Source organism: Corvus kubaryi, unplaced genomic scaffold (assembly GCF_017639235.1).
Source record: "Corvus kubaryi isolate FWS band 111438036 unplaced genomic scaffold, C.kubaryi_AGA036_p1.0 133, whole genome shotgun sequence".
NCBI classification, from domain to species: domain Eukaryota; kingdom Metazoa; phylum Chordata; class Aves; order Passeriformes; family Corvidae; genus Corvus; species Corvus kubaryi.
In genome coordinates, this window is record NW_024580667.1 from 638082 (window position 1) to 651935 (window position 13854).

Genomic DNA, 13854 nt, shown 5'->3' on the forward strand with positions numbered 1-13854 from the left:
TGGGAACTGTGTTTCCAAAGAGTGCCACCTCCCAGACACAGCTCAGCGTGCCCTCCAGGGTGCCTCTCTTGGAAACTGTGAACTCCTCCAAGCAGGTCAGGAAGCAAGAATTTTGTATGTTCTCCTGCAGCATTTAGTGCAAAGAGCCTTCTTTGCTAACCTGCTTCTCAGGGCACACAGCCTGAATTATCACCAGGAGATTTTCTGCTTGGATTTGACACATTTATTTTGATGCTCAAGAGCGAGACCGATATGACTCCTCTCAGAGTGAAAGGGACCTGAAAAGATTTCCTCTCAGCGGTCTGTGTCTCTTCCCATGTGACTGGGAGCCCTTTGATCAGGAACACTCTGTTAATAATTCATGTTAGCATTGTGCCTTGTATCCATAAGCTGACAGACCAATGGCACTCCTGTCAGAATAGGAATAGTAATGCAATGCACCCGCAATTGCTCTTCACTGGAAAATGGTGTCACATGAAACGCACCTTCTTCAGGGGCTTAACTGCATCATCTTTATTTTGGGTCCTTGCAGGGGAGCTCCTGAAGCTGCTCATGCAATGAGCTCTTACCATGTTTGTTACCTGCTTGGGCCACTCACAACAAAAACAGGGACAAATTATGTCGATTTTTAAAAATGCCAGATGCTGGTGGAGGTCCTGGGAATAATGGTACAGTGAAAGAGGCAAAAATTCTCTTCAGTACCCAAAATTTCCTGGTTTTTTTTCCTAGGAGGGTAAATTTTCTTTTCTCCTCCTTTTCTGGCTGGCACACCTGTGGAAGCTCTTATTATTTTTCACATCCCTTGCCAAAATCAGCTCCAATTCTGCCTCAGCTTTCCTGATCCCATCCCTACATATTTGGCCAGCATCCCCAAAATACTCCCAGGATACACATCCCTGGTTCCACTGCCTGTGGAGCCTCCTCACCCTCAGGTGAAGGAGCCCAGCCCCTCCTGCCTCTGCAGCTCAAAGAGAAAATGTGGTTTCTCATGAAATTTATTTCCCTGCCTCTATTAATACTGGCCCTGAAGACAGATGTTGGCGTAGAAAAGAGGCTGCTGCAAGGTAGTCCCTGGAAGTGGGAGGGCTTGTCAAGCTTCTTGGGCTCTCCAATATAATATTTTAACTTTTTTATTGATTTGAGAAAAATTTGAGGGAGTTAAGTGCATTCCCAAAGCTAATTGAACCTATATTTCTTCACAGATACGTGAGTCAGAGCATCTGAGTGCATATTGCCAAATATAGCAATTGTGCTCCATCAAAAGACGGATGCTGGAGCACAACAGCACACATCCCAAAGTTTTGCTTTAATTAACCATTCAGAGAAATGATCGAAAGGGCTGTTTTCCATGTATCTGTGGAAGAAATGCCATGTATTTTAACAGGAATGGCAGCAAGACTGATGAGACAGAGAGAAGAGCCAGGGGTGAGCAGAGCAGTGATTCTCTGCCTGGTTTATAGGATTGCAGAATGTTAAGGAGTTAGAAGGGATCTTAAAGACCATCCTGTCCCATCCCTGCCATGGGACCCCTTCCACCAGACCGGGCTGCTCAGGGCTCTGACCTGGCTTTGAACACTGCCAAGGTTGAGGCACCCACAGCCTCCCCGGCCAACCTGTTCCAGTACCTCACCACCCTCACAGTAAAAAAAAAAAAAAAACCAACGTTCTCCATGTCATTTATTCATCCGATCTGCCGCAATAATTCTCCATTCCCAGGCCGTCTCCAGCACACCTGGAGTTCGTGTCTCCACCCGTGCAAGGATGCCCGAAGCCGCCCCAAAGGGAAGCGCATGGTGCCGGGCATTCGGGGGAGTGCGGGGGGGTGGAGGAGGAGGAGGAAGAAGATTAAAAAGAGGAAGAAAAGGAGGAGGAGGATGATGAGGAGGAGGAAGAGGAGGATGAGGAGGACGCGAGAAGCGCTCCCGGCCGTGAGGGCCATGAGGGCCGAGGGCCGCCAGGGGGCGCCGCGCGCTCTCGGGATGCGGGGAGCGCGGGGATTGGGTGGGGCCCGCGGGCGCGCGGCGCTGATTGGCTAGCGCGGGCCGGGCCGGGCGCGCGGCGCCGCTTCTTAACGCGCGTCGCGGGGCAGTGGGAGCGCTGAGCGCCGGCGGGGCCGCTGCCACTGTCACTGTCGCGACATGAGCGAGGTGAGCTGGGGCTGAGCGGGGCGGGGGGCACCGGACACGGCGCAGCAGCAGCAGCACCCTCGGAGGGTGAACGTCACCTTCGCCTCTCCGCGGGCGGCTGAGGAGGGAGCGGCGCATCCCGGGCTGGGGACGCGCGGAGGCTCCGGAGGTCCCGGGGGGGGGGGGGGGGGGGGGTCTCAGCATCTCCTCTTAAGCTCTGATAAACACATCCCCACAGGTGTGTGTGTGCCTGCAGAGCATAAAGCAAGGTGGTATTTTTGCCCTTTGAAGGACCAGGCACGCCGCTGGAGAGTCCTAATTAAAAAACCCCAATAATTTCTTGTTCTACCCAACGCTTTCCTATGCAGAAAGGAGGATTTAGTAAGTTGTGGGAAAGTTGCCTGCTAGAGCTCATGGAAAAAACCGCCCTGTTTGTGTTTGGGTGTTGATGTAAACTTTATAAGTAGTGTCCTGAGAAGGATTACAGTCGAGGGGAAAAAATGTAAATAGTGCCAAATATGTAAGGATCACTTGTACCCTTGTAAATAAATAAGCTGAAATTTTGCACTTGCGGGGTGTTTTGCTTGCTTTTTTTTTTTTTTTTTTTTTCTTTTCTCTCTGCAGTGGAAAAGTTCAAACTAGAATTTTTTTTAGTTAAAAGTACTGTTAGACAGAACGACTCCTTGTTGGTGTAGACCGTCAAATGCTGGGAGGTTCAGCTGAGAGATCCCACGTTCTCTAATGCAGCTCATTCTGTGGGAATCCCCTGAGGTACCTGTAACTATGCCTTACCCAGCACCTATTTTTGGAGGCTGTTTGTTATAAAACACCTGCTACTCCATTGACAAATGGGATTTTCCTTTTTTAGAAGCAAAACTGAGTGACACCGGATAAGTTGTGACTACTTGCTGTGCAGGTGTTACACTCAGCTGTGGTTTTCCACGAGGTGTAAGCCGGAGATGAAGAGCAGGAGTAGCCTGGTCTGTGGTGTGGGGATTTTTGAGGAGCAGCTCACATTTTGGCTTTCAGGTCATGCCAAGTGGGGAGAGGAGAGGAAATCCTTATCACTGCTGCCTGCAGGGATCAGGCAGCCCAGGTGTGATGCACCAGGCTCTCCCTGACCTCTCCTCTGCTGCTGCCTGTATTTCTGTCACCTGACTGGAGTTCGTGCAGTGTGGGTTTGGTTTTTTGTTGCTTTTATTCCCAGCCACTGTGACTTTCCACCCAGGCTGGCTGAAGTGTGCTGTGAGATGGCAGCAGCACTATTCCACCTTGTAAATTTATCATTTGGGGGAAAATCTTACGGAGAGGAATAATGTTTGGGTGCTGCTGCTGTACCTGCTATAACTACACGAGGCATTCTTGTCACAGCTTTGTGCTGGGTTGTATTTGCTCAGTAATTACCGTTCATAATTTGAATTAGACTGATTGCCTTTTGGATTTAAAGAGACCCAGTGAACATAAAGACCATCCCTGCTACCAGCACAGCGGTTCATTATTCAAAGTGCATTTATTTGTGCCTGACAGAGCTGTATTCCTGGCAAACTCCTGGAGCTGGGAGATGTTCCTCTGGCGCAGAGCTGTGTCCTTTGCCACTGAGCACTGCACTCGGTGTCTTCAGTGCTGCTGCCATTCCCCTGACAAAACTGGGGAGTTTATTGCTTACAGCTCCAGTGAAGTAAAGCCTCCCTGCTGTTCCCTGCTGTCAGCTCTTCCCCCAAAAGGCAGATGAAAGCAACTACACCACCCCAAACCACCTCACTGCAAAAGATTGTTGTTAAAAATGAGGCAAAAAACCCTGAGCAGAAGGGAAGCTCTTAAATAACTGTTTGCTGTTGGGGGGGTCTTGGTGGTTTTCACTTCCAATGCTGTAATTGAAAGATATTTGTATTTTTGGCTTAATCTGCTAAAAAATCTGTGGACAGGGTGATTGAAAAGAGGCTCAATTTGAGCCATCAAAAGATTATCCCACATACAACAGTGTTGGGAGGGTGGGAAGGGTTTTTTTTTGTTCTGTTACCAATTGCCTGGATTTGAGCAGCACTGGAAATGTGGTCGCAGAAATCTCTGAAAAGTGCTTTCATCTCCCTGAGTTATTTACTGAGACTTTGCATGAATTCTCATTTTACTGCTTCAAGCAGAATTAACTTCTTCCCTGTTCATGGACAGTGATAAGGGTGATTTATGAGTGTGAGAGTGGTGAGGCACTTCAACAGGTTGCCCAGAGAACCTGTGGCTGCCCCATCCCTGGAAGTGTTCAAGGAGAGGTTGGATGTGGCTCTGAGCAACCTGGAGTGGTGGGAGGTGTCCCTGCCCATGGCAGGGGGTGGAACAAGATGATCTTCAAGGTCCCTTCTAACCCAAACCATTCTGTGATCACTAGTCTCTGGTAGGAAAAGCTGAAAAGGAAGCAGTCATTCATCGGACTGTAGTACTTTTCTATTTTCTAGCAGCTAGCTTATATTTTTTCAGGAAGGATAAGGACCTTTTCTACAGAAGAACACTACACTCCTTTCTCTGCAATATTTGTCTGAAAATGTGTTTAATGAGTTCTGTCTGCTGGGCAGAAACCTGGCCCCATAAGTAGTCAGTGGGAATGTGAGGTGTAAGAGTTCACCTGGTGACTTTGCAAATTGTGATTTGTGCTTCCTGCTGCCTGGTTTAGTGGCAGACAGGTCCCTTAGCTGTATGGGAACTCCTTGAGAATGTCAATGTACATTGAAATACATTTTTAGCTCTGAAAGTCTGTCCTCAGATAACTGAGGAGCCTTTTCTTTAGGTCTGTAGGTGTTCTCTGTTGTTTTTAATGAGCCTGGAGAGGAGAGCAGTGCTGAAAAATATCAGCTACTGTCAATGAGCAGCCATGAGATGCAGCCTGTCTTCCATTAAAGATCTCCAGTCACACAGGATGAACTGGGGGAAGAGATCTTGGGTAATGAGCCCGCAGACCAATGCCAAATCTCTATTCAGAATCAGTAGTTGTACCAGTGAGCCTCTAGACTCGCATCTGGCATAAACACGATTCACCACAGGGAATCCTGTCATCTGATCAGTCATTTAACTATCCTGACATGTTGCAGATGATGATAGGTCGTGGCATTCCCCTGCCATGAGGGTTCACAAGAAGCATTCAATCACACAGACATTTTTATGACGTTCACTCTTGCCTTCTGTGTGGAATGTTCCTGGATGTCATCAGGAGTCAGGTCTGCGCTTGGGAAGGAGAACACTGAAACAATATGGTCCTGCAGCCCTGGGTGCTGTTCCAGTGGCTCAGGGATGAGGAGTCTCTAGCAGAGATTGCCTTGGATGCATTTATTTCCTTTTGATTTTATAGGATCAGGGTGGTCTTGCTGGTGTAGGGGACAAGCTCAGCTTTAATAGGTGTTATTTAGGTGTCTGACTTTGGGGGAGCCATTTGGGAAATCTCTTTTTGATTGCCTGAGGCACCTGTGATTGACGAACTTGCATTGCAAGAGCCTCGTGCAATGTGAGTGAAGTGCAGCACTGATTGCCAGGGTGCTGATGTGCCCCCCTTAAGTGGTGTGTGCTTTGAGCCAGCAGCTTTTTATGTTTGAGAATCAGCCTAATTACCAGACAGCAGCAAGAATATTCTGGCTTTCCTTTGGAAACAGGTGTCAAGCGATCAGGCACATGAAATTCAAAGAGCTGTTAGGGATCTGACTTGCTTAGTTGGGAAGGTGAAAAGCTGGGGACTTATCTCTGCATAAATGCAGAGTTTTTGGTCAGGCTTTGAAAGCAAAGAACACCGAATCTTGCTTCTGTGAGCTACAACAAGCTCTTTCCCTTTGCCTTAGGTTGGCTTTGGAATCCTGCAGCCACCTGTGCTGTGTCCACCTTCAAAGGGATCATGGAGAGTGTTTGTGTGTCCCGTAACTGGGAGGTGCAGGGCATTCCTGGGGGAATGAGCTGTCCTCATGGGTGTGCTCATGCAGACAGCTCTGCTCTGCAGCCTGGAGAGCTGAATCTTTGCTTTGGAACTCAGACCACCCTCGCTGGGAGGTGTCCAAGCAGCCAACTCAGCAAAGGTGGATGCTGACATGGGATAACTCTGGGGTCAAAGGTGCCCTCCTGAAAATGGAGCTTCCCCCCGTGCTTGAGGTGTGTCTGTGAGACACCCATCACCAAGGCAGCCTCTGCTTTCCCAACAGGTGATACACATGGTGGTTTGGGTATGTCCCACAGCAGGCAGACTTCCAGAGGGTGCCCTTTTCCCTCAGGGTTGAGGGAGAACCTGGAACATGTCCCCATCCCTCTGGACAGGTGTGTTCAGCAGGAGGCTGTTGGAGGAGGACAGAGAATGTGTGAAATGTTAGGTGTAAGTGGAGGCTTTTGGCTGAAACTGTGGCTGCTTCAGGTGGCTAAATGATAAAACTGGGGTTCTTTCCTGGGTTGTTCTCCTGAATTCCCTTGAAACCATTCCATTGAAATGATATTTAGCATCTTGGAACCACATAAACACAAGTGAGGATTATACAACCATAATCCTGATGGCACTAAATCAAAGAACTGGTGTTTTTAAGGGAAGAACACACCATATTTGTTTAGAGCAGCTCCTGTTCTCTGCTCTGGTGTTTCCAGGCCTGGGGGGTGTCTGAACCAGCCCCTCACGGTAGGGGGGCCCTTCTGGTTGCATTTTTCAGATATTGCCATGACCCCAAGTGTTAATTATTTCCCTCGATGAGGTTCTACCCACAGTAGGCACAAAAACTGTGCAGCTCTAAAAACCCCAGCGAGAACATGGCAGAGTGGAGGAGGAAATTCTGCAGCTGTTACAGGATGGGGGTGGGATCGATAAGCACATGAACATCAGTTTTTAATTTTAACTCACATCTATTTATTAGCTGAGTGGTAAATTGCAGCTCAAAAGAGGAGGAAGAAGGGAGAACAATAAGTTTTACATCTGTCACTTTGCCTACTCTTTCCATCAGTGTGGTTTCAGTGGGATCAAGCATCTTCTAAAATAGCACTTAGAAGTGATGTTGGAAATTGATCTTAATTTGATGACACTGGCAGAAGCTCATGGGTTTTCTTCCCATGTATAGAATGCCAACATATTCAGGCAACACACTAAAAAAGGACATTTAGCTTTAATAGTATGCTTCAGATATCATGTTTCCTTGTAAAAGACAAACTTGCTCCAACCTTTGTGCTGCAGGACTTGACAATACAATATAATTTCAGGTTGCAAAGGAATATTAGTTTCTAGTCCAATATCTCTAAATTTGTAATGAATTGGCAGGCTTATAGGAGTTGTCATCCAGCAGTTATTACATTATCTAGATCATACTAATGATGAAATGTGGTGTAAAGTAGCAGTTAACTTCAGCAGGAACAGCAGTGGCATTTCTATCAAAGGTTTCTTTTTTTTTTTTTAATTTGAATAAAATATTTGATTTCCGAACTTCCATTTGCTCTTGTCTGTCTCAGTTTTTTTGTAGGGAGAGCTTGAAAAATGTGTTTGCATGTTTTGCCTCTTTAACTCTGCTGTGGAAGAGCTTGTAACAGAGTGGGCTTAACATGTGGTATGTAAATCCTGAGACACCCCCTTGGCTGAAGAGGATGGGAGAAAGCAGCAGGGGAAAGGAATACCTTCCTTCAGTCTCTTAGTTGCAACAGAGCCCTAAATTCCCTGAGCCATGTACCACATTCTCTGCAAGGCACAGGATCTTCTCATGAAGATGAAAAACATACATTCCCTCTCTTTCTAAAGAAAGATATCCTGTTTCTTTAGTTGTTTGGATATTGGGTTTCTAAATAAATAAAAAAGTATGGTAGATATCTGTAAACTAGGTCAAATCATAAATAATCCTTTTTAAACTTTGGTTTACTGAATTAAAACTGGAGGACAATCTCTCTTACAGAAAGAGGTAGAAGACAGACTCTATGCATTTGTCTTACTAGGAAAATAAATGGCAAGCAACTGCAAAGGAAATCAATTGTGAAACATTATAAATGACAGGATTTGGGTCACAGTTTATCCCCACTCTCCATGTCCGCCTCCTCAGAGACCACACTAAGGCTACTTAGAGGTAAATTGGGCAAGTGTCACACAGACCAGGTCTTGGGCTGGTGCTGTCTCATCTCATCAATTCATACCAAGAGGGATAAAGCCTTATAGATGCACTAGCATGAAATTTGGGGGGAGAAGCACAAGTTTACTCAGAGACAAAATGAAAATTGTCTGCCTACATGACTTGTATATTAGTTTCAGCTGAACTGTCTTTCCTCTTAAAGAGAAAAGTATTGCTTTACAGACACTGAATGTTCTTGCATTACCACCTTAGCCTAGAGTGCATGAAATATGACCGTAGCTGACACTGTGAGTGCTGTAACAGTAGACAGAATGATGTTAGGGAGCTCTTTTGTGAAAGATGAAAGTAAGAAACAAAAGGAGAAAGAAGAAAGGAAAAAAACCTGCAAAATCTGGTGTCCTTCTGTCTGACCTTGGAGACCTCAGAGATCCGTGGACTGAGACAAAGAGCTGGTGAGAAGGGTGGCACCAGGTAGGAGGGCATCATATCTTGGAAACACAGACTAACACTGCCAGGAAGTCTGCAGGTGTGTATTTAATGTCTTTAACATTGAATTTTAGTGTCCAAATGCCTGACAGAAAGGACTGAGCTGCTTTGCCACCAGCCTTAAGCGGTGTTCCTTGGCTGGCAGTTGTATTCTTCGTGGGTTGTGGCACCACAGCTGCTGGATGGTGCCAGCAGACCTGGAAAGCTGCAGCAGCAGAACCAGAGAAACCTGAAGTGTGGTCAGGTTATGATGATTTAAACTTGGAAAGGGCGTGCAGGGCTGTGGGAGGTCGTGTTGGATTGCTGCACAGCAGGAGTCTCCTGAAAGTGAAGGAGAGAGATCCATGTGGGGATCCTGGCTGGCTGCACACGCTGGTGGGGATGTAGCTGTAGGGATTTGGGGTACACCTGTTCTGGGAACGATGGAGCACTGGTCAGCAATGCCCAAGCTGTCACTTATTAGGGCTATCCTTGGAAATGGGACAAATCCCTGTCATGCTAAATCAGCTTGACAAGAGTTCGCAGGCTCTTCTGGAGTGAATCAGGGTGGAAGAGATCTTAGAAGAAAACTTGGGATGTGCACAGCTTCAAAATCCCTGGGCAGAGTGTTGGGAAGCAGACAGCACCCATTGCTAATATCCGGGCATGATTTGCATCTCCATGTGTCCACTGTGGCCAACAAAATAAGCCTTGCTACCCAGCAGGTGCCATGATCTCAACAGCCTTTTCCTCAAAATGCAAGTGTGTAACTAAGCAGATGAAGCAAAAATTAATACATCTGAGGACATACTTGATTTCTTAGGATTTTGATGATATTAGACATTTTCCTAGTGACACTCAGGACATGAAGGAAGACCAGTGATTTGTGAGAATGGTTTTCACAGACATCATAGCATTTCCCCACAAAATGGTTGCCTCACCAGGCAGTAGGATGAGGTTGGGTTGATCAGGTGAGTATCAGGCTGTAATGCCTAGAGAAATAGGAAAACACGTTTTAAAAGGCTAAAGTCCAAGTTTAGGTGAGAGGTAAAGAGGCAGAAAAATAATCCTCATAAAAATCACAAGTGTGTTCTTCATCTGAATTTTAGTGATTTTCATTGTCTAGCCTTAATGTGTCAAGAAATTGGGTTCTTTTTTTCTCTTGGGGATTTTTCTTTCTCTTTTTCCCTTGGAGGAAATAGGCTTCTCTTTGCAATAACCAGCACTAAATTATTCTTGTATTAAAATACTGAGCACTCTGCACGTTGACTCTTAAGCACGTAATTTTAACTCTAATGGAAATGCTCTGAAGAATGACTTTTATTTGAACTTTTTCTTGTGGTGTTCCATGAGGAAATCTGAATGACATGGAAATCTGTTTCTTGGAATTCCAAAAGAGTACTTATAAAATGTGAGGTCGAGGAAGGCAGAAGATAAACTGCCAAAAATTAGAAGCATTAAGTTGATGGGAAGGAAGGAGGAGGAAGGATGGCTAGGCGGGCAGATGACATGGGGGGGAAAATGAGCCATGTGGCTTCATGGCTGCTTCACACATATCACTGCTCCAGTCAGAGCTGTCAGATCCACACCCCTGGAAGAGAGCAAACATATTGTGGGCTTGGCACGCTTCAGAGTGCATGTGCCAGCACACATGTGCTGCAGTTTAAGCAGGGCAGCCAAATGCCTAAGGCAGGCCAGCTTGATGCCAATTTTAATTTGCCAGTCAGACTTGGCTAGTTATCACTTCTTTCCTTCAGCATATTTTGCAAGCTACTGGAGAGCACTAACACCCAAACCAAGCTGAATGAACCTCTCAGGATAGATGACAGGAGATCCTCTCTTTCTCACAGGGCTTTTGTTCTGAGCACCACTTCATATTCCTTGTGTGGATGTCACGATCCGCTAATGCAAGCGGGGGTCGTGATGGTTCGTTTATCGATCTCAGAGTGTAAAAGGACACAAGAGATTTCAGTTTTAATCAAAACAGTGCACCTTTATTAAGTGCCCACAACACAGTAATGCAATAGAAGAGAGTAAGAGAGAGAGAGAGAGAGAAACAAAGTAGAGAGGGGGAAAAAGAGGGGCAATAGCTACCAACGGATGAGACGAAGTCCTCGTGGTCTTCCGCCAATAGATTCGTCTTCTTTCCGTGGGGAGATCTCCGACTCGGTTATTTCAGAAGGTCCCTTTATAGTCCTTTTCAGAAGCGAGGGGCAACTGGCCAAGAGGTTGGGAAATCTACAGCCATTGTTATGGGGTCCGTTGCTTTGGGAAGCAGGTACAGGACAGACGTACAAGACAGGTGTACCGGAGAGGTGTACAGGACAGGTCATTCCTTTCCGCTTCAGCGCAGTCCTTCCCGCCTGGGCAGCAAGAACGGCGCAGTCCATTGTGACCTGCGCTAATTTTCCTCAGGAATGCGTACCAGTTCCCAGTGGGCACACCCATAGGCAACACTCGGCAGACAATCCCACCTCAGCCAGGCCAGGACTCCTGTGCTCAGTCTCTATCCTTGGCGATGATCGTGGGGCAGATGAGGGATCTTCGGACCGTCTCTTACAGTGGATCAAAAGCTTCATGCGTTTCCATCCTGGAATTGGACTTAAGGGATGGATCTGCAGGTGTGGGAACATTGGTGCCAAAGGATTGTCCTTAATATTATGAATTGGAGAGAACCCAAGCTGCAAATACCTGAATTCTAGTAACAGCTTTTGCAGTCATGCCATGTCAGTCTTTAATAGATGTTTTTGTCTGACTGCAGTGTGTCAGGTAGCACAGCTGGATCTAAATCTGTTTTCTGCATGAAACTTCTAAGGAAACTATTTTCTCTGTAATCACGGGATAAATAAGTGAGACTATTACCAAATGCATGACTTTTCTTGTAGGAGCACCTAAGGTCCATTTTTAATGGCATTGCAGGATGTTTTGCCATGTTCATTGTGAATAAGCTGGAAATGTTTAGATGGGTAGTGTTTTTTCTTTGTCTCCATCTGCAAGGCACAAAGTGCAGAATGGAGCCTGGTTCATAATGTGAGACTGAAGACAGAGGGAATGGAAGAGGACTACTTGGAGAAACTTGAAAGTTTTCATTGAACTTGAATTGGGAAACACAGTTCATAGAACCACCAAATGGTTTGGGGTGGAAAGGTCATTCAAGATCTTGTTCCACTCCCTGCCATGGGCAGGGACACCTTCCACTATCCCAGTGCTCCAAGCCCCAGTGTCCAACCTGGCCTTGGACACTTCCAGGGATCCAGGGGCAGCCCCAGCTGCTCTGGGCACCCTGTGCCAGGGCCTGCCCACCCTCCCAGGGAAGGATTTAGTCTTGGGACAGGTAACCTGGTGTGTCTCTGCTGGGGCCAGGGAGCCTGGGAACTCTTACAGCTTTCCTGTGAAAATTGCTTTATCTTCCCTTCTGCTGTTAGCAATGAAATGGATCGCAGCAACAATTTCCCCGAGCAGCTGCAGGGTCCTGGGAGTTTCTGATTTGTGGAAATCCCGATTTTCTGTCCATCTCTTGGACAGAGGTAGTGACCTGACTTGTCTTCTGCTTGCTACATGTGAGCTTATTTGATTGCTGTCCCGATTCCTGGCGATCAAGGTGACCTTGTGCCTCACCCTGCCCATTTTCCTTTCACTGTGGCAGGGTTGTTTCTAATCCCTTGGCTGTGGTTTTTCCTCCCAGTGCCAAGAGCTCTGCTCTGAACCACATCCCCCCCCTAACAAAGCAGCTCCCCTAAAGCCCTCAGCAGGTCATTCCTGATCCAGATTGGCACAATGCAGGACAAATCCTCTGCTGAGCGATGCCCCATGTCGAGGGCCGATTCTGGGTCCCCCTGGCAGGGATGTGCCCGTGGCACGGAGCCGGGGATGCCAGGTTTGCACCGCCTGGCTGTGCAGCCCCTGGGCAAGGCTGCGCTGCCAAGGCTGTGGCACACTCGCAGTCCAGTGATTCCCTGCCGCTGGAATGACCCTGGAGAAGTGCATGTCATCCCTGCAGATAGATGGCTGTGGGGCTGCTCCGAGTCACTCCCTGCAACCAGACGGGCTGCCTGGGGTGGGTGGAGCAGCGGAGTAAGTGATGCAGAAACATCCCTGCCACTTGGTCTTGCTCTTGTCTTGAAAATCAAAGGCTTTGCCCGAGGCTGAAGGCAGAAAGTTCCTTTGCATGGTGGCTTGAAACTGCCATAATTAATATTTTTTGGAAAATCCTGGCTGGCCCAGTTACTAGAGCAGCCTAACTGACTGTGATAATACCTGTTTACCTCTGAAATATGTAGGGAAACAGCAGGGAAATAAGAACAGATTATTTTTAATTGCACAACTGGAAATAAAAACATGCCAATGCAAAAAAAAAAAAACCAGCCACCAGAATTTTTGCAGTCTGGGAAGAAGCAGCCTGTTTTAATAATGATAGCCAATATGATCAGAGATGAAGCAATTTGTCAGCGCAGATTTTTGCTGTGAATAATCCAAGCTGTCCCTTGAAGACAACCTCTAACTCAATTACAGCTGGGTTTAGAGCTCAGCAAATTGCGTTACCCAAAACTTCACAAGGGCTTGGAAGAATGAAATATAAAGTAAATTTTTTGCTACAACACCACCATCCATAATCTGTTATATTATGCATAGGCAGGGACCCTGTAACTGGCTTAGGACACTCTTCCTATTGGGGATGCTGATATTAAAGGATACCCAGGATATTGCCTGAATCCAAATGATGTTTCCAGATCCCTAAGGTTCCCTTGCTCCTAATCAGGTGCCCTGCCTGTATTTCCCACACAGGGGACCAAGGTTTAGAATTTAGGTTGCCCTGGTACAACTGTTTGTGGATCAGAGACATCAACTACACGACTGAAATGATCAACAGAAACAGCTGAAATATGTATTTTTTTTTTTTTTTTTTAGCTGGATCATTTCAATGATTGTTTTCAACACAGCTCTGCTGAAGGGTTATTTTTAACTTGAATAATTTTAGTGCTCCTATTTTCCGTGTGACCTTGCAAACAATTGTTTCCAAAGAAACGAGGCCTTGGGGATGGGAAGGTGTGGCTGGATTGGGCTCTAATGGGAAGTAGGAGTTCTTAAGGCAGGTTTCCTGCCCAAAAATGCCCTTTCTGAATCTGTAATGCCAGGTCTGGTGCTACCAATAGATAAGAAATAATAGGAGAAAAAAAAGGCTGAGTCCACCGTAAGAACCACAGTTA

The 13854-nt window shown here is 46.6% G+C and overlaps 1 protein-coding gene across 1 annotated transcript in view; it reads left to right on the forward strand.

Moving 5' to 3' along the window:
* Window positions 1–2042: 2042 nt before the first annotated feature.
* PCP4 (Purkinje cell protein 4) overlaps window positions 2043–13854 on the forward strand; it is a 48319-nt gene continuing 36507 nt past the window's right edge. Inside the window, exon 1 of the mRNA XM_042033370.1 lies at window positions 2043–2147. Coding sequence (XP_041889304.1) covers window positions 2139–2147 — 9 coding nt within the window. The 5' untranslated portion in view covers window positions 2043–2138. The remainder of the gene's footprint in view (window positions 2148–13854) is intronic.